General features: G+C 36.2%; 1 protein-coding gene across 5 annotated transcripts in view; it reads right to left on the bottom strand.

Annotated features, from left to right (window-relative positions):
* RAD18 (RAD18 E3 ubiquitin protein ligase) overlaps nucleotides 1-22,298 on the bottom strand; it is a 114,446-nt gene that overhangs the window by 69,392 nt on the left and 22,756 nt on the right. For 4 of the 5 annotated variants that reach the window (XM_070359453.1, XM_070359454.1, XM_005907084.2 and 1 more), the window contains exons 6-9: nucleotides 19,068-19,167; nucleotides 13,176-13,360; nucleotides 4,188-4,264; nucleotides 2,845-2,905 (exon numbers count right to left, since the gene is read on the bottom strand). In XM_070359453.1, coding sequence (XP_070215554.1) covers nucleotides 2,845-2,905; nucleotides 4,188-4,264; nucleotides 13,176-13,360; nucleotides 19,068-19,167 — 423 coding nt within the window. The remainder of the gene's footprint in view (nucleotides 1-2,844; nucleotides 2,906-4,187; nucleotides 4,265-13,175; nucleotides 13,361-19,067; nucleotides 19,168-22,298) is intronic. The other variant, XM_070359456.1, reaches the window with a different exon arrangement.

Genomic DNA, 22,298 nt, shown 5'->3' with positions numbered 1-22,298 from the left:
GGAAGCTGGTAATAATGAATAAAATAAAAACTATTTTTGGCACAAATTTGCAGGCTACAGAGTACTGAAATTCTTTACAGAAACATTGTCACTGAGTGGCCTGAGGACAGGATGGTAAGTCAGGAATATTTCCATTTGAATCCCATTTTCTTCTCACAGAGATGCTTTGACAGCAACTAATTAATATTTGCAAAATGCTTAGTGATGAGCTCCAAGTATAATGTGAGTCACAAATTAAAGAGCAGGCACATTTGACAAAATTCAGTGCCCATTTATGATTAAAACTCTTCAAAAAATGAACATAGAAGGAACCTACTGCAACACAGTAAAGGCCATATATGATAAGCCTGCAGCAAACATTTATTCTCAATGGTGAGAAACTGAAAGCATTCCCCCTAAGACTAGGAAGAAGACAAGGGTGTTCGCTTTCACCACTATTACTCAACATAGTTCTGGAAGTCCTAGCTACAGCAATTAGAGAAGAAAAAGAAATAAAAGGAATCCAGATAGGAAAAGAAGTAAAGCTCTTACATTTTACAGATGACATGATAAAGGACATAGAAAACCCTAAAGATAGTATCTGAAAATTACTAGAGCTAATCAGTGAATTTAGCAAAGTTGCAGGATACAAAATCAATACACAGAAATCACTTGCATTTCTATGAACAATGAAAAATCAGAAAGAGAAATTAAGGCATCAATCCCATTCACCATTGCAACAAAAATAATTAAATATCTAAGAATAAACTCACCTAAGGAGACAAAAGAACTGTACAGAAAATTATAAGACACTAATGAAAGAAATCAAAGAGGACATAAACAGATGGAGAGATATTCCATGTTCCTGGGTAGGAAGAATCAATATTGTGAAAATGATTATACTACCAAACCCCATCTACAGATTAAATGTGATATCCCTATCAAATTACCAATGGCATTTTTCACAGAACTAGAACAAAAAAATTCACAATTCATATGGAAACACAAAAGACCCAGAATAGCCAAAGCAGTCTTGAGAAAGAAGAATGGAGCTGGAGGAATCAACCTTCCTGACTTCAGATTATACTACAAAGCTACAGTCATCAAGACAGTATGGTACAGGCACAAAAACAGAAATAGAGACCAGTGGAACAAGATAGAAAACCCAGAAATAAACCCATGCATCTATGAGTACCCTATTTTTGATGAAGGAAGCAAGAATGTACAGTGGGGCTAAGACAGTCTCTTCAATAAATGGTGCTGGGAAAACTGGACAGCTACATGTAAAAGAATGAAATTAGAATACTTTCTAACACCATACACAAAGATAAACTCAAAATGGATTAAAGACCTAAATGTAAGACCAGAAACTATAAAACTCTTAGAGGAAAACATAGGTAGAACACTCGATGACATAAATCAAAGCAAGATCCTCTATGACCCACCTCCTAGATTAATGGAAATAAAACAAAAGTAAACAAGTGAGACCTGATTAAACTTAAATGCTTTTGCACAGCAAAGGAAACTATAAGCAAGGTGAAAAGGTAAACCTCAGAATGGGAGAAAATAATGGCAAATGAAACAACTGACAAAGGATTAATTTCCAAAATATACAAGCAGCTCATACAACTGAATACCAGGAAAACAAACAACCCAATCAAAAAGTGAGAAAAAAACCTAAACAGACATCTCTCCAAAGAAGACATATAGATGGCTAATAAACACATGAAAAGATGCTCAACACTGCTCATTATTAGAGCAATGCAAATCAAAATCACAATGAGATATCACCTCACACTGGTCAGAATGGCCATCATCAAAAAGTCTGCAAGCAATAAATGCTGCAGAGGGTGTGGAGAAAAGGGAATGCTCTTGCACTGTTGGTGGGAATGTAAATTGATATAGCCACTATGGAAGATGGTATGGAGATTCCTTTAAAAACTAGGAATAAAACCACCATATGACCCAGCAATCCCACTCCTAGGCATATATCCTGAGGAAACCAGGGTTGAAAAAGACACATGTACCCCATTGTTCATTGCAGCACTATTTACAATAGCTAGAACATGGAAGCAACCTAGATGTCCATCGACAGATGAATGGATAAAGAAGTTGTGGTACATATACACAATGGAATATTACTCAGCCATAAAAAGGAACACATTTGAGTCAGTTCTGATGAGGTGAATGAACCTAGAACCTATAATACAGAGTGAACTGAGTCAGAAAGAGAAAAATAAATATCACATTCTAACACACATATACAGAATCTAGAAAAATGACTCTGAAGAATTTATTTACAGGGCAGCAGTGGAGAAACAGACATAGAGAATAGACTTATGGACAAGGGGAGAGGGGAGGAGAGGGTGAGACGTATGGAAACAGTAACATGGAAACTTACATTACCATATGTAAAATAGCCAACGGGAATCTGCTGTATGGCTCATGAAACTCACAAAGGGGCTTGGTACCAACCTAGAGGGGTGGGATGGGGAGGGAGACAGGAGGGAGGTTCCAAAGGGAGGGGATATATATATATACATATACCTATGGCTGATTCATGTTGAGGTTTGACAGAAAACAACAAAATTCTGTAAAGCAATTATCCTTCAATAAAAATATAAATTAAAAAAACAAAACAAAACTTGTAACTCATCAAAAAAAGAAAAGAGCAGGTACACGCTTGCAAAAAAAAAAGTCACTGTCTGAGTAAACATTCAACCAAAATTCAGTCTCTTAAGTAAAATTAACAGGAGGGGGTTTGCACTGAACATTAATATACAAAACATATTTTTAAAAAATTACTTAAGATGAAAAACCGCAAGCCAAGTCTTTTGCAAATAAAGAAAGTGTAGTATAACTTACGATATTTACTGTGAATTTCATCTATTTCCTTTTCTGTTTGGTTCTTTGTAAAAACCATTACCTAAAAAAATGAAATATTCTTAATTAAAAATTTTTTTAAATGACAAAAAAGAAATTAGTACAATAAACTTAAAAATCTCTAATGTGGATGTTTAAAATTGAGGAAAATAATCTCTCATCCCTGTTTTATATAGACCAAGAAGATTAACTCCTATTTATTTCTTTTAATACTGCAATTAATATATGTTTTACTTACATCAGTAGAAAATGCAACACTGATTCTACTAGAATATATAAAGCATTAACACAAAAGTCAATTAAATTTCCTATGTTCAATATTTAATTTTTCACATTTATTAGTACAACAGGTTACACAAGACTGAAGAGACATTTAGTAGGTCATTAATAAGGCAGATCTCCCTGTTTGTCTCCTATCTTTTCCCAATCTAACTCTCAAGTCTACCACAAAGGTAATATGTAGAGAACATGCAATACAAAACTTCATATGTTAAATTTCTAGTTCATTTTTTAAAATATTAAACTTCAAAGATCAAAAACGTACTGACACAATTCATTATAGTCTCCAACTTATAGTTAGCACACGGGTAATAATGAAATAAACAAAAATCTCATTTTTTTCCTATCTGATTATAAACTTACTTGCCTAAAGTTGTTGCTTTCCTTACAAACACGCTACCGATGGCCTAGAAAATGTCTACATGGGAGAGCCCAAAACACTTCCTCCAGTGTAAAGGACACAATGACTATTTTCTTCTTTGATACCCTTTCCTCAAGTTTTGGACCATCAAGCTAGAGAAAGGCAATAGTGAAGGAATTTAGGTCTCTGATTCCCTCAACAAGCTCAACAGATGCTCAATCCTCATCAACTCTTACAATTACTTAACTTCTCAACCAGTACAATCATAGAATTGCAGAATGCCAGCGCTAAAAGGGGACCTCAGAGATCATGCAGTTCAACCCATGAGTCTTACAGATGAAGATCCTAAGGGTCACACAGGTTAAATGGTAAACAGTTTAAATGCAACTGTCAGAGACAGGGTCAATACCAAGGTTACCTGATGTACAGGCACATGACTTTCCCAAAAAACTATAATTCACTAATAAACTCTACTTTGGATTGATTTTGTGCCAGAAGACTGCTAAATACAATAGAATTTTGTACTAAAAATGAGCTGCAAGTAAATCATAATACATTAAATGGATAAGTATTTTAGTACATTTCCCACTGAACAGATTCAATACCAGTTTGCTTTAATTTCTAGGGTATTCAACGTTTCTTTCCTTCATTTCTACCAAGATACTTAAAAAGATCATCAACATACACTTTCATTGAGTTTACTAGCTTCAAAACGCATCCGAGTCTTCTCCATATTTTCAATTTCTTGAACTATTTCAGCAGCTGTTAAAACAAGGACATACAGCCAATATTAATTACATGACATTGCTCAATGTACTCTAGTTATATGACTATTAACACTGAAGCTAGATGATGAGTATACGTGAACTCCCTGTTTGGTCTTTGTAAATATTTTTCTGTAAGTCTAAAGTTATTTCAAAATAAAAGAGGAAAAAAAAAAAAAAGAACACAGAGTTAAAACATTTAACTTTTACACATGCAATTATAGTTTAAAAAATAACCAGAAAGACAGCAAAGTCATTTTGCTCTTTCCTTTGAGTAAACAGATATAAACAGCAGTTCCAATAAAATATGAAAATCAATGTTAGTGTGAATTCTATTCTTCGGGGATATCCACTCTAATGTCAATGTACAAAATGTTATAAGAAGCTATTTTTCAAAGAAAGTCAAAGGTCTCTAAATAGTGGGGGGGTGGGGGGGGAATGACCCAGACTCCAGAATTTCTGTCAGTAGGTGTAGTTACCAATCACATACATCAAAGAGACCTGGAATATGCTCCATCTCATATGTAAATACCTTTGACTGCAAATATCATGAAATTTACCAATGCTATCTTTCTGCCTACTAGGCCAACACATTAAGACTAAGGTACATATGGTGTAGGGGAAAGAACCACAAGCCCTGACACACAATTTATACATAAAAGGATACTATGTCTAGAAAGGAGTGTAAATGACGGACAACAAACACACCATTAGGCATGGTTGACACTATTTAGGCTGGATAACTGGTAAACAGGGGAAATCATCATATTCTTCACCATAAGAATTTAAATTCTATATAAATTTATACAAAATCCCTATTAAAAAGTTTCTTACAAAACCCATAGTCCTTGAGAGGATCATTTAAGAATGCAATCATCTCAAAGTTTATTTTTCAAGGACTGAGAGGTACCCCTTGCCTCCCTAATATAATTAAAACCAGTAGAAACAATGTAAACAGTCTCTATGAGCTGAACAGCTATCATAAATTTATTGAATCATGGTATAACAGAAAACCAAAGGGACCACTTGCATTCTGCCCAATCCACTCACACAAGTATCACTCAAGATACAGAACATCTGGCATATTACTCTCTTCTAAGATATTAAGGAGACTGTATTAGGACTAGATGCAACTCAGGAGCTTAAATCTTTCAGGGGGACTTCTGATTCTGTTTATGATATAAAGACCTGGATATAGTGTCACTCACACCCTAGTAACAAGAAAAGCCTGAATAACTTATAAAACTGTAACTCTTCTTCAATCTATCAGAGCTAAGTTCACAGAGAAACCAACTAGCCTGAAATCTAAGGAAAGTCAGATGCCTTCGCATCGGGAGCTGCGTTAGGCATTACTGACAAAATGGAGGCATGGCCCCAGCCCTGTCTCCTCATTCTGCAGGCAGGGTCCCGGGATGAAGGAGTTAGGCCTAGTAATTCTGACTTGTTTTTTCCCCTCCTCGGCTGAGTTGACTGAAAAGGAATATTAAGGTGCTTGTTGTTCTTGAGAGGAGCATGAGAAGGCACAAAGCCTTCTGCAGCTATGCTCAGAGAATAATTCATAAAGTTAATCACTGACATTTGTTTAAGGACTTTTACAAAAGAGTGTTCCAGGATGAGCATATAGGCTGCAGCTTGAGGCCACGGGAGGGATTGCTACTGAAGCCTATTTGTGAGAAAAATGTTTATGGCAAAGGAGTTTACTGAATTTAGGGCTTAGAAATAATTAAAATAGTTAGAAGTTAAAGATTTAAGGAATGTTGTAAAGTTAGCATATTTTACTATAGCTTATAGAAGTTAGGAATTTTTAGAGACTCTATAGTTAGAAGCCTTTTTAAGAGATAGTGAGCTCAGGATGTTAGGGGCAAACAGGATTTAGGAAGATAAGTAGTAAACTGAGGAATGTAGCATGAGTTACAATGTAATCACAAGTTAACTATAGGACACATTAGAGGAAGTAGATAATAGATGGTAAGGCTGATTCTGAGAATCACTGAAGCAGAAACTCTGTTTGAAGAGCAACAGTGATTTATGGACATAATAAATTTGGGTGAGGGGAAACTGAAAATGCCAAACCTCTGACCTAATGCTTTTGTAAAAGTATAAAAGAGAATCTTAAACTTGAAATAAATAGGCAGTCCAAGAAAACTGAGAGGCTGCCTCATCACGGACACCATTCATCTCTTCAGGTTGAATCCCTGGCTGCTGGAGCTGGACTCCGGCACCTTTGAGAAGACGGTTATGAGTACTGGCTGACATAATTAAAACAAGGATAATCCTACTGCTGGGTAAGAACATTTCAGATAACCTTTCTAATGGATTGTAAAAGGCCAAGGGTGAACCACCATAACTGCATAAAAATCCTGGGAAGCTTAGATGCAGGGCTCACACCAAATTCAAGGTTATTTTCTATAGACTTTACTGGGTATTCTTAAGAACTACCGAAGGAAAGGTGAGAGTCAGAAAAAGTATCCCTCCACATCCAAGCCTGGGAAAGGAGAACAGCCTCCACTGCAGGAATGACATGAAGCCCCATTCCTCTAACCCTTAGGAAACAAAACCGTTAAGCCACTGAGGGAAGGTCAGCAAAACTGAAGACCCCAGAGCACAGGTAAATGGAGACAGGAAACAAAATCCTCTACTCTGGCAGAGAGGTCAGGAAACCCTGGGCCCTGATCACTAGAGGACCCTTGCCACTCGGGGAGGCACAGGGTCACTGAGAGCCCCACCCAAGACCCAGGATCAAGAGCCTGCCTAAGACAGAGGCTAAGCTAGAAAAACAGTGAACAACCTCATGCCCCCTACCATGAACAGGACCTCCATGTGATAAGTAGCTGTAATCAGCCACTGGGAGAGAAGTGAGCATGGAAAGAGACTTTTTCAGGTATGGGTACACAGGGAAAACCTAAGTGTGAGTGAGGCAGAAACATTTTAAAAAGAAAGTTCTGGTAACTCAGGCACCAACCTAAGCACAGCGGATATGAAACTGGTGGTCAACTACAGATAACTACAGCAACAAAAAAACCCAATCAACCACACACGCAGTAAAACCAGTCAACCACACACACAGTAAAGTCCTAGCAGAAGAGGAGACAAGTGCATTTTTCAGTCATTCACACTATTTACTTCAGTATTTAGCATCTCAAATATTGTCTGCTTTTAACCAAATTTACAAGATATATGAACAAGCAAGCAAATAACAATAACAAAATCAAACTCAGATATCACCCAGATTTTAGAACTACCAGCCATGATATTTAAAATAACTATGATAATTGCTAAAATATCTAGTGGAAAAGATGAACAACATGCATTAACAGATGGGTCATTTCAGGAGAGAGATGACACCATCAAGAAGAATAAAATAGAAATGTTAGGAAAAAAAAAAAAAAATTAAGAGAGATACTTGACCCAGCTAAGGAAAGAATTGGTGGACTTGAAAATGAGATTGATGGTATTACCCAAACTGAAACAGAAAAAAGGGGAAGAGGGAAACACACACAAAAAAACAGGAGTAGAGTATCTAAAAGCTGAGGGACAATATCAAATGGTCTAATAAACATGTCATAGAAATCCCATAATAAAAAAGGGAGAAGAAATATTTGAAGACCTAATGGCCAGAATCTGCTAAATATAATGAAGATATCAAACACAAATGCAACAAGCTCAAAGCATATCAAGCAAAATAAATAACAACAACAAAAAATAACAAAACGAAAACACAACAATATAGACAGAGAAAATCTTGCAGCCAGTCAGAAAAAGGGATTTACTATACAAAAAAAAGGCCAAGTTACATCACGTTTCTCATAAAAAACTATTCAAGCCAGAAGAAAATGGAATGAAAAAGTACTGGGAGTGGTTAAGAACCCATGGACCTAGAATTCTATGTCAATGGAAATATTTTTTAGAAGTAAAAAGAGAAATAAAAACTGAGACAAACAAAAACTGAGAGAATATATTATTAGCAGACCAGTTCCACATTAAGTGTTAAAGGATGTTCTTCAAGCAGAAGAAATATAAAACCAGAAATTCATCTCTATAAGAAACAAAGTGCTAGAAATGGTAAAAATGAAGATAAATAGGAAATATATTTTTCTTATTTTTAACTCCAATACTTTGGCCACTTGATGAGAAGAACCGACTCATTGGAAAAGACCCTGATGCTGGGAAATGTTGAAGGCGAGAGGAGAAGGGGACAACAGAGGATGAGATGATTGGATGGCATCACCAACTCGATGGACAAGCTCCAGGAGTTGGTGGTGGACAGGGAAGCCTGGAGTGCTACATGTAGTCCAAGGGGTCGCAAAGAGTCGGACATGACTGAGTGACTGAACTGAACGGACTCTTAACTGTTATAAAAGATAATGGTCTGTTTAGAGGCAAGTGTCTTTGTTCAGATTTCTTACTAGAAGTAAGGAGGAAACTACACAATGAAGACGCTGACAAAACTGCCATCACAAATAAAGGGCACAAAGACGTCAAATCCCTCCAGATGAGATGTTCTGAGGACAAAACATCACTTATATAGTATTCTGGCCACAAATGCCAACCTGAATGTAATTATAACAAAACACAGGGCAAAGCCAAAATGAGAAACATTCTATTTGGGAAAAAACCCAACAATAACAAAGACTGTATTCTTTTAAAATGCCACTGTCACAAAAGACCAAGCAAGGCTTAGGAACTGTTCCAGAATGAAAGAGATTGAAAGGACATTACAACTAAATTTAATATTGTGATTCAAAACTGGATCATGTACTGGAGTGGGGAAACAATCTATAAAGGCCATTTTTGGGTCAACTGCTGAAACTAGAATAGAGATGAAAGTTGATACTTGTACTGCAGCAATAAAAGAGAACATCTCTTTTTCTAGGAAATACACAATGAAGCATTTAGCAGACAAGATTATATGCCCTATTCTCGGTTTAATAGAAAAATATATGTAAATAAAGAAGCACACACACAAACACATATATATTAATACATAAAGCGAATGGAACAAAATGCTAATAGGTAAATCTGTGTGCAGGGTATCTATGTATTCTTTATGTTAATGTTTCAAATTTTCCATAAATTCAAAATTATTTCAAAATAAAGGTTTTTTTTAATGCTAAATTAAGACTTTCAGACAAATAAAAGCTGAAGGAACTTGTCTCAACAAAACGTGTGCATTACAAGAAAGATTAAATGAAGATCTTCAGGCCAAAAGAAAAAGATAGAAACCTAGTTTCTAAAAGCAAAAAAATGAAGAATAACACAAACAGTGAAAGTATAGGCATATAAAGACTTCCCTTCTCAACTTTTAAAATCTTTTTAAAGGAAAATTGACAGTTTAAAGCAAAAATGGTAAAGTATAATGAGATTTATAACAAAGAAGACAAATGACAATAAAACCGGGATGGATCAAGGTCAAGATGGTGGAACAGGAGGATCTGGGGTCCATTCTTCCCCTACATCAAGAATACATCTACAAGTGGAACAATTTGCACAGAGCACCTGCTGAACACGAGTAGAGGACCTCAGACACCTAAAACCAAAGACAGAGGGAGTGAGGTCCTTACGTAACACATAGTATAATGTTATTTGAATGTGGACTCTGATAAGTTGAAGATGCAAATGGTAAACTCTAGAATAATCACTAAAAGAACAGAGATACAGCTAATAAACCAATAGTGAAGATAAAATATAGAATTAAAAATAATCTAGAAGAAAGCAAGAAAATAAAGCAAAAAAACAAAGAATGGACAAGACAGATAGAAAAGAGCAAGTTTGTAGACTTAAATCCCACCAAACAGATTAAATGTAATGAAAAAGTTTTAAACTCTACAATTTAATGGCATATCTTGTCAAATTAAATTTAAAAAGCAGATCCAAACCATATCCTGCCTACCAAAAACCATAGTTTAAACACAATATTTTTAAAGAAAAAAGTGAAATAAGGTTATTACTCACAGAATATTACCAGAGACTAAAACAACTATTTCATTATAATAGATTAATTCATCAAAAACACATACCAATACTAAACGCGCATGCACCTAATTGGTGACATTCAAAAATGTAAAGAAAACAGAATATACTGAAAGGAAAAATTAAAAACTTATAAATATCCTTTGAGATTTCAATAATGTTCTTAGTAAGTGACAGAATCACTAAACATAGCATCAGTAATGATGTAGAAGACTTGAGTATAATACTTTAGCAACTTTACATTATTAACATTAGAGATCATTGAACAAATAAAGCAAAATTTTCAAGTGCCTAAGGAACACTCACCGAGGAAGACCTAATGCTGCGTTATAAAACAAGTCTCAATAAATGTAAAGGGCCCCAAATCATACAGAACTGCTTCAATGGAATCAAATTTGAAATGAATAAAGGTATCTGAGAAATACTGAAAACACTTCCAAATAATCCATGAGTCAAAGAAGAGATCACAACAAAAACCAGAAAATATTTTAACTGAATGAAAAGGAAAACGCAAGAGAAATAAAAGCATATGGCTACATACAAATCTATAAGCCCACGTGCATAGTAGCTTTACCCAGAAGAGCCAAAAACTGGAGACAAGTCCAATTGCCTATTAGTAGTCATTTATTCATCATTTCAAAATCTAGAACATTTCCTTTACCCTCAAAAGTTCTTCTGCCCAGTAAGTTCCCTCCTCCTCACCCTTAAACCCTGGGACATACTGATCTCTTCTACGTCCCCCAAAGTTTTGTCTTTCCCAAAATGCCAGATAAATGTTTTCAAAGTATACAGCATGTAGTCTTTTTATGTCAATGCTTTTGAGATTTATCCACATTGTTGCATTTATCAGTAGTTGATTCATTTTTATTGCTAAGCAGTGCTCCATTGTATGGTTCCACCACAATTTGCATACAACCATTCACCTATTAATAGACAATCTCAATAAACAACAAAGCTGGAGGAACTACATTACCAGACAGCAAGATCTACTATAAATCACTCATTAAATAATTAAGACACTGCAGTAGTGGCACAAGGATAAATAAACGACCCAACGGAACAAAACAATGTTCAGACCCACACATAACACAGCTGATTTTCAAACAAGAGGTACTAACAATTCAAAGTGAAAAGGATGCTTTTTCAATAAATGCTGCTACCTCAATTAGCTGATCATATGGAAACAACACAAGAGAATCTCACCTCTTATCATGCAACATATGCTTAAACCAATTTCAGATAAATTGTAGGATGAAAGGTAGATGCAAAAAGAATAATGCTTTTAGGGAAAAAAAAATGATCATGTGGTAGGCAAAGACATAAAAAGTAGTATCTGATGGAAAATGCAACAAATTGGATACAAAATTTAAAATTTCTACCTTGCAAATGAAGCCATTAAGAGAGTGAAAAGATGAAAGGAGATTAAGCAAATATATACCCAGGAAGATCTGTATCCAGAAAAATTCATGTAATCCCAGAAATAAATTAAGAAGCAATAGATCCACAACATAAAAAAATTGGGCATAAGACTTAAATGGATATTTAACCCAGGAGAATATCCAGATGGCCAATAATTATATAAAAATATGGTGACCACTATAAGCCATTAGAGAAGCAAAAATTAAAACCATAATGAGATACTACCATGGACACACTAGAATGGCCAAAAAGGAAAACTCACAATACTGATGATGATAATGATGTGGAAAAACTGGAATTCTCATACCTTCCTGATGAGAGCACACATTGGCACCTGGGTTTCTTTCTGTACCCAGGAAAGTTAAACGTTTGCAAAAACAATTTCACACGTAGGTATACATAATGCCTAACAATGTGTGCCTATGACCACCAAGAGACCTGTGAAAGATTACTCATAACAGCATTATTCTTTAAGAGCCAAAGAATGGAAAAACCCAGTTGTCCGTCAACCATGGACATTTGTGTAATATGTCCTATTCATATAATGGAATACGCTATAGCAACAAAAATTTTTTAAAAATCACAACTGTACACAAAAACATGGACAAATCTTATAAACATAATGTCGTAGAAAATTAAGCCAGACTCGAAAGAATGTGTAAGCTACTTATTATTCCATATTTAAGATAAAATATAGGCAAAATGAATACATGGTTTTAGATGTCAGGAAGGTGGTCATCTGTGAGGATAAAGGCAGCAACTGTTGGGAGGAGTGGGCTGGCCTTCTAGGATTCTGGCAGGGCTCTGAGGAGTTGCTACAAAGGCACCTTCCCTGAACTTTGTGATAATTCACTGAACAATACCTTTATAACTTGTGTAATTTTCTGTTTATATATTATACCTTAATTTTTTTTAAATCAGGCAATTCTATCCATATGTTAATAACTGAAAGAACTCCAAAATTTGTGAGGTTAATTGAAAGAACTATTAAGTAGTGTGTCTGTAAAACAAACTTTTGATGAAATAATAATAATCACATATATTTCTGGGTATAACAATCTTAATAATCTAATGGTAACATCTATTCTATGCTAACTACCTGCTAAGGTACAATGCTAGGACTTTACATGCATTTTATCATTTAGTCTGGACAAAAACACTATGAACTACTTAATGGGAAGAAAACCGAGGTCAGATATAAGTAATTTGCCCACAGTCACCCAGTCATAAAGCTGCAAAACTAGGATTATCTTATAGGCAATGCTCTCTCAAGCAACCTTCATATACATGAGAAGCTGGTAGCAGTGGTTGCCTCTGAGAAAAGAAGGCGGACAGAGAGACGAGCTGAGAGAAAGGCTGACTTATCACAGGACACTCTAGATATCTTCTGAAGGAGTATATTTGAATGTTTTAGCTATTATCAAAAATGTATTAAAATTTTCTCTGTGGTTTTAACCCCTGAGTCATACAAAACTGCTTTATCCAGAGGGTAAATAAAATTCATTGTTTTATTACTTTACCTGATTTAGGATGCAAAGCATCACACTGGGCATTGTACATGTGTACAAATTCTTGGTGCCTTTTAATGAGCTGCTGTTTATTTCCTTGAACAGATAATCCATGCTGTTTTAGCTTTTTCTTTAAATCTCGATCTGAGAGCAAGTTATATACAGTTTTAGGCAGTGGCTTCCTTTTGTGAACAGAACTGAAAAGGAGGAAAAAAGGGATCACTGAGGGTTACTGTGAATTATCAAATGCTTTTCATGTAAAATAGTAATTTACCTTCTGCTCAATACCGAGGTGACGGGGAGAATTGTAGAAACATTAGTATAAAAATGGAAAAGAGAAGAAGGACCAAATTTGTGAATCAAGTTGACAGTATTCACATGACAGTGACGCGTCTGAGGTGGTGGTGGGACTCTCAGACAGAAGGGTCTAGGTGGCAGCCAATACTTGGAGAGTCAGGTCTCAGACAGAGATCAGGCCTAAAGATGCACACCTGGGACTCATGCAGAAGGCTATGGACTAAATGCCATGAGAATGTAGGATCACACTTATATGAAATCATTCAATTCTTCACCTCTTTAAAACATGTTTTTCCTAAAATCTGCCCATGGTTTCCAGGGAAAATCTCCATAAAAAGCTAGCTATCTCAGGTTATTAAGAGTACAAATGCTATCAAGGGTCAGGCTATAGATTTTAGAATATTATCATACACAGCTTTCTTAGAAAAAAATCTGATGCATAGGCAAAACTGCCCTCTTAAGCTCAAAGCAATCAATCATTTTGCAAAAGCACTAGATGAACTAAAAGAAGACCTGTTGAGATACTTAGGTTTACTAAACTTATTATGCTGAAGAAAGAAAGAATTCAGAGAGTTGATGTGTGCATAGTATTCTTGTGGGATCATCTTCAAAAAAGACAACTGAAAACAATAACAAGAAACACAGCAGTGTTCTTTTTTTCAACTTCAATTAGTTATATTAACAATACATAAGCATTATAAAAAGTGTATTAGCAAATGTAATACAGGGAGCCCAGCCTGATGCCCTGTGACAACCCAGAGTGGGGATGGGGGGATGGGAGGAAAGCTCAAAAGGGAGGGGATAAATGTGTAATTATGGCTGATTCGAGTTATATGGCAGAAACCAATACAACATTGTAAAGCAATTTTTCCTTCAATTAAAAAACAAAAAAAGAAAAGAATAAGTGTATTAGCAAAATCACCACCTGGGGACTTCTCTGGCAGTCCAGTGGTTAAGACTCTGCAGGGGGCCCAGGTTTGATTCCTGGTCAGGGAACTAGATTCTGCATGCTGCAACTAAGATCCAGCACAGCCAAATAAAAAAATCAGTAAATATATATATTTTTTAAATTGCCACCTGGCTCTTCATTGTATGTTCATGATGAACATAATGATAAGCACTAAGCTGCAATTATAAATATAACAAAGCCCAATCAAATGACTTTCTTCTACACCCTCCAAAAAAACAATTAATAAACATTACTTCTTTCAATGGAATATGCAGAAGTCAAGCTACCTAATAATATTAATGACTTGAGAAAATCTCATAGACAGGAACTCCTTGATGAATTTTAATTGATCTAATCTGATTATAACCTAGCTGAGTATGTCACCTGGCTCAATGCTACGGCAATTAGGTGCTTAATAAATATGTATTCAATGTAGACACTACAACTGCAATCATTTTTAAATGAAATATCAAAATTTCAGATAACAATTAAAAGAAACTTGAAAATAATATGCTTATGCAAAAAAAACCACAAGATTTTACAAAGGACTTGCATATACCTAGTGGGCACAAGGCCATGCTGCTCAAACTTTAAAGCACCTCAGAACCATCTGGAGAGTTTATTAAAAATGCAATTTTCAATCACTTTGCCACAGAAACTACCAATTCTAACTCAGCTCAGCTCTTAAGTGGGGATCTAAAATCTCTATTAACAAGGTTCCACATGGAAATCGAATACAAATGGTCCATGACCATACGAGAGAAAACAGCTGAATACAGACTGAAGACAACCAAACACTTCTCCATTAACCAATACCACCATTTCCTGGCAAGATTAGTTCTTTTATGCTCCATCAATAAAGACTAAAAGTCAGAAATAACTGTTTAATTGCAGAAAACCCTGAAAACCCTCAAGAGATTACATTTTTCTGAAGAGTGTTCTTCTTATAACGACAGGCTGCCTACTGCACTCACTGATTATAGTGATAGTGTAAGTCGCACAGTCATGTCCAACTCTTTGGGACCCCGTAGACTATAGCCCACCAGGCTCCTCTGGCAGGCAAAAATACTGGAGTTGGGTGCCATGCCCTTCTCCAGGAGATGTTCCCAACCCAGAGATCGAACCCAGGTCTCCTGCACTGCAGGTATATTCTTTACCATATTATAGCTGAATAAAAAATCACACAAGGTAGCAAGTCCTAAGAAACATTTTGAAGGAGTTTATACAAGAATATTGTAAAGGACAATTCATTAAGTCTGTACCTAAAACATGTATTTTATTAAGGATACATGATTAAGCTTATGACTGTGAAATTCTAATGGAAAACTATTTGTTCACTGGCATTTACATTGAAAAGCACCAGCAGAAATAAACAATTTCTGTCAAGAATTTTAAAATATGATGTACACACTGCTATATTTAAAATGGACAACCAACAAGGACCTACTGTGTAGCACAGGGGACTCTGCTCAATTGTTATGTAACAACCTAAATGGGAAAAGAATTTGAAAAAGAACAGATACATGGATATGTACAACTGAATCACGTTGCCATACACCAGAAACTATCACAACACTGTTCATCAACTATCCTCCAATATAAACCAAAAAGTTAAAAAAAATTTTTTTAACATGAAGTCTGATAAATGTTTCCTAAAACATGAAAATGACGCTGATCTTTCTTCTACAATTTGGAGAAACAGCAATGCATTTAAGGGTCCTCAAAATCTGAGGACAGCAAAAAGAAAAGTATTCTTTGATCACTTCTGATATGAATCTACAAAGGATGGTAAGGGCTGTCATCCACGTTAAGAAATGGCCTGTTGGGATATTGTAGAGAAATTTATTTTAAATATTATATATTCTTTTATGTGACCAGAGTCCAAGATCAGGATGTCACTAAAGAGAAAGGTGGTTCAATGTCTCCCTAAGTGTATCTTCACAAATGCAAACTTTGCAAAATGAGTTATGAGAACAAAAAGGTTTTAGAGTTAAATAAATTTAGGAATTACTAGATTAAACAAAATCCAACAATTATGTTTGATGTAGGAATTCTCAAAGACTTCAACACACTAACTTGTACAGTGAACCTTCCTTTAAGAGAGAGAGACAGAAAATGGCGCTCCTAAATTGTGCTAGAGTAACTGGCAGGATTATAGTAATTGCACAGAGCTCTTCAGAACCACAGCTGGAACTTGAACTTAATTATACATGGATGAGTATATCTTTGGATAAACTGACGAGCTAAGTGTGTGAAAAGAAATATGATGGATGCATCTAGAAAAAGAGCAGTCCAAGCAAAATTATCAGTGCTGATTCCTTACTCTTCAAAGAGAAAATGCCCAGCTTCTATATTCCCAACTCATTCTTTAGGGAAAAAAAATTTCTAAAGAAATTAGAAATTAAAAGATAAATTAAATTGAATTAGAATGAAAGATTCTTCATTAGACCATTAGATTCTCACTGCTACTGCTAAGTCACTTCAGTTGTGTCCTACTCTGTGTGACCCCACAGACGGCACCCTACCAGGCTCTCCTGCCCCTGGGATTCTCCAGGCAAGAACACTGGAGTGGGTTGCCATTTCCTTCTCCAATGCATGAATGTGAAAAGTGAAAGTGAAGTCGCTCAGTCGTGTCCGACTCTTAGTGACCCCATGGACTGCAGCCTACAAGGCTCCTCCATCCATGGGATTTTCCAGGCAAGAGTACTGGAGTGGGGTGCCATTGCCTTCTCCGAGATTCTCACTGCTTATGGGAAGGAATCCTTGTAATGATCCAGTTTCTTTATCCAAAATCTCAACTAGGCAGCCTAAAAATCTGTTCTCATCAACAAACTTACCCATTAGGGGTGAGTACTGTGCATTTAAGACCTCACAGACATCTGTCGCAAGGAGCTAAGGACCACAGTGGCTATCAGACAGGGACGCAGGGAGAGATGGGGGATGGGGACAGCACAATCCTCCATCTCCACTTTAATGGACAGGGCCAATTTTATCTGTTCTATGTTATGGTTCACTGTGCATTTTCACTTGAAAAAAAGGTTCTACTCAGAGGAAAAAGGTTAACTATCATGCTTAAAAACACTACAGTAAGAACTGTCAATTGGTGCCCCTCACTGTAAATCAATAAAACATTGCTGTGCTTTATATGTTAGCTTTTGTAAATTGTAACAGCAAGAGTTTGTCCCTCGGAACCCACATTCACTGCCGATTTACTCATAAAATCTAAGTGACACCATTTTACCTTTAATCACACACACACACAAAACCAAAGAAAATAGTCCTGCCTTATCAGCATGGTTTCTGGCAAATACTCTTCCAAGTTTTTCCAAACAAACCAGACATGAGAACCAATCATTCTGCTCATTCCCACATCCCATTAATTTCTTCCATTTCCTCCCTCTCCTCCCCAGATCTCTGAATTATCACCTGTTCCCTCCTCTTTCCATCCTGATTCAGAAGAAAGGCTCTTTCTGCATGTCAAAGACACTTCATTACTGGACTTTTGCCTTCTTGCTCCTTGTATCATCTGCCCTCTCCCTGGAGGTAGTACAAAAACGGACGCTAAAGGCTTATATAATTTCCATTCTAAAAAATAAAATCCTCCCTGATCTTGCTCCTTATTCCTTCCCCAAACTGCTGTCTCATCTCACGTCTTCCTTCAGCATCAGACTCATCTAATTTGTGGCTTCAGCTTCCTTATTATCTTCATTACCATGGATTCTATAACACCTTGCAAGGTAACTTTGATTAAAATTTGATTAACTTACATGTGTAACAATAATGATCAAGTTTAATAACCTATCATGACTTTGATATATAAGGGAGGCAAAGTAGCATGAGCTTCGGTAAAAATACTGGGTTGACAACTTAAATTATCTCACCCGGGTAGTTGGCAGGGGACATACACATAGACATGCACACACACACATACAAACACCCACACACACAAACTATATTTCACACATTCCCTTTTGAATCTGCCCCACAGACAAACTATACAACTGCAAATTTATACATATGCAATCACCAAGGAAAATCATTGCCTTCAAAATGCAAGCCTACTGGTTGCATGCTTCCAGGAAAAAGTGGGTATTAAGAGAAGAATATCTGATTTTCATTCACCAATGCTTAACAGAGCCTGGTACATGATTATGTGCTTAATAATTATTTGTTGAATGAATAAATGATTCTGTATTTTCTAAAAAAAAAAAAACCCTTCTGTACTATTTAATGTTATGTGCATACAGTATATCATGTGTATATAGTAATTATTCAGAATTTTTTAATTTTTAATTTAATTTTTTTAATTAATTAATTTAAATTAATTTTTTAATTTTTAATTTAAACTTCTAAGATTCCTAAGAACCAAAAAAAGATTTGATGTGTTCTATATTCAGAGTCTAGCCTTGCTTTCTCGGGCCAAGGGCTTTATGGTAGTTCTAAAATTCTAAAAGAAGAAAATAAGCCTAAAAAGAACTGAATTCTAAATCGAATTTCTTATTAAGTCAAATTTTATTAGCATATAGTAAAGTTAATTATATTTGGCAAGGTGGGATTTTGGAAAGAACAAGGAGAGAGAATGGACAGTCAGCTAATATTTTTAAAAGCGCAAGCTAAAGTGACTAAAGTGGCTCAATGATTATGCTTCACTTTCTTACCTTCTGAGGCTTTCTTTCTTCTCCTCACGTGATAAACAGCTGTCTAAGTGCTTATTAATGTGATTTTCTGGAATTTTAACCCCACAAACAGGACAATCCACTGTATTTTTCAAAAAGAGAAAAAGATTTTATTATTTGTAGAAAGAGTAAAAATAATACAACCAGGTATCTTTCAACAACTAACATTAAAAAATGAAATCCAACCTTAACATGTACTTAGAAAAGCAGAAGAGAAAAAGGCCACCTCAGGGCAGCAGGAGGGGAACAGACTGCTTAAGTGCAACAGCCCTTACAAGGGCTACATTGTGAAAAATCACATAATTAGAATCCTGGCCTAGAAGAAGAGATTTCACAGAAGTCTGGAATTAGTTTTAGAAAGTGCTTTAGTTAGAAATTAGAAAGTGCTTTAGTTAAATCTTTTCTGCCAAGGCATGACCAAGCTATAAAACTAATCTTGAGTTTATACTAAGTCTTAGGAACCATTCATGTACAGCACTGAAGCAGTCATAACAACCGGAGTAAGATAAAAATATTTGCCAGAGGAGCAGAGTGGGGGAAGGGTATGTAGAGCTAGACAGAAACATGAATTGGTTGGACCAACTACTGTTCAAATTATTAATGACTACAAATTTGTTCATTTAGCCCTCATTTGTAATGAAAGGCATACCTCATTTTATTGTACTTCATTTTATTGCACTTTGCAGATACTGCATTTTTAAAATTTTTTAACAAATTAAAGATTTGTGGCAACCCTGCATTGCCAGATGATGATCAGCATTTTTTTTTTTAACTGAAGCACAGTTGATTTACAGTGTTGTGTCAGTTTCTGGTATACAGCACAGTGATTCAGTTGTGTGTGTGTATATATATATATACATACACACATACTCTTTCTAATGTTACTTTCCATTTTGGTTTGTTACAGGATATTGAATATAGTTCCCTGTGCTACATAGTAGGGCTTTGTTGTTTATCTTTTTTATATTTAACAGTTTGTATCTGCTGCTGCTGCTGCTAAGTCTCTTCAGTCGTGTCCAACTCTGTGCTACCCCATAGACGGCAGCCCACCAGGCTCCCCCGTCCCTGGGATTCTCCAGGCAAGAATACTGGAGTGGGTTGCCATTTCCTTCTCCAATGCATGAAAGTGAAAAGTGAAAGTGAAGTCGCTCAGTCATGTCCAACTCTTGGTGACCACATGGACTGCAGCCTACCAGGGTCCATGGGATTTTCCAGGCAAGAGTACTGGAGTGAGTTGCCATTGCCTTCTCTGAATTTGTATCTACTAATCCCAAACTCCTAATTTATCCCTACCCCACTCCCTTCACCCTTTGGTAACCATGTTTGTTTTCTACATCTGTGAGTCTCAGAAATAAGTTCACTTGTGTATATTTTAGATTTCACACATAAATGATATTATAGGGCATCTGTCTTTCTCTTTCTGATGTACTTCACTTAAGTATGATAATCTCTAGGACCAACTATGTTGCTGCAAATGACGTTATTTCATTCTTTTTTATGGCTATGTAATAGTCCATTGCATACATGTACTATATCTTCCTTATCCATTTATCTGTCAATGGACATTTAAGTTGCTTCCATGTTTTCCATGTTTATGGCTATTATGAATAGTGCTGACATGAACATAGAGGGGTGCATGTACATTTTTGAGTAAGAGTTGTCTCTAGATATATGTCCAAGAGTAGGATTCCTGGATCATATGACAACTCTTTATTTTTTGTTTACGGAAACTCCATACTATTTTCCATAGCAGTTGCATCAATTTACTTCCCACCAACAGTGTAGGAGGGTTCCCTTTTCACACAGGCTTTCCAGCATTTGTTATTTGTAGACTTTTTAATGATGGCCATTCTGATCGGTGTGAGGTAGTACCTCATCCTAGTTTTGATTTGTATTTCTCTAATAATCAGCCTAGAATTCTAAGTCCTAAAAGATGATGGTGTTAAAGTGCTGCACTCAATATGCCAGCAAATTTGAAAAACTCGGCAGCGGCCAAAGGGCTGGAAAAGGTCAGTTTTCATTCCAATCCCAAAGAAAGGCAATGCCAAAGAATGCTCCAACTACCCCACAATTGCACTCATCTCACACATTAGCAAAGTAATGCTCAAAATTCTACAAGCAAGGCTTCAACAGTACATGAACCATCAACTTCCAGATGTTCAAGCTGGATTTAGAAAAGGCAGAGGAACCAGAGGTCAAATTGCCAACATTCACTGGATCATCAAAAGAGCAAGACAAGACCAGAAAAACATCTACTTCTGCTTTATTGACTACGCCAAAGCCTTTGACTGTGTGGATCACAACAAACTGTGGAAAATTCTTAGAGAGATGGGAATACCAGACCACCTGACCTGCCTCCTGAGAAATCCGTATGCAAGTCAAGAAGGAACAGTTAGAACTGGACATGGAACAACATACTGGTTCCAAATCAGGAAAGGAGTACATCAAGGCTGTATATTGTCACACTGCTTATTTAACTTGTATCCAGAGTACATCATGAGAAACGCTGGACTGGATGAAGCACAAGCTGGAATCAATATTGCCAGGAGAAGTATCAACAACCTCAGATATGCAGATACGAGGCAGAAAGCAAAAAAGAGCTATAGAGCCTCTTAATGAAACTGAAAGAGGAGAGTGAAAAAGTTGCCTTAAAGCTCAACATTAAGAAAACAAAGATCATGGCATCTGGTCCCATCACTTCATGGCAAACTGATGGGGAAACAGTGGAAACAGTGGCTGAGTTTATTTTTGGGGCTCCAAAATCACTGCAGACGATAACTTCAGCCATGAAATTAAAAGATGCTTGCTCCTTGGAAGAAAAGTTATGATCAACCTAGACAGCATATTAAAAAGCAGAGACATTACTTTGTCAACAAAGGTCTGTAGAGTCAAAGCTATGGTTTTTCCAGTGGTCATGTATGGATGTGAGAGTTGGACTATAAAGAAAGCTGAGTGCCAAAGAATTGATGCTTTTGAACTGTGGTGTTGGAGAAGACTCTTGAGAGTCCCTTGGACTGCAAGGAGATCCAACCAGTCCATCCTAAAGGAAATCAACCTTGAATATTCATCGGAAGGACGGATGCTGAAGCTGAAACTGCAACACTTTGGCCACCTGATGAGAAGAACTAACTCATTTGAAAAGACCCTGATGCTGGGAAAAATTGAAGGCAGGAGAAGGGGATGACAGAGGATGAGATGGTTGGATGGCATCAC

This window comes from Bos mutus, chromosome 22, assembly GCF_027580195.1.
Source record: "Bos mutus isolate GX-2022 chromosome 22, NWIPB_WYAK_1.1, whole genome shotgun sequence".
Lineage (NCBI taxonomy): Eukaryota > Metazoa > Chordata > Mammalia > Artiodactyla > Bovidae > Bos > Bos mutus.
Note: the sequence above shows the minus strand (reverse complement) of the source record. Positions and strands in the feature narration are given on the sequence as shown.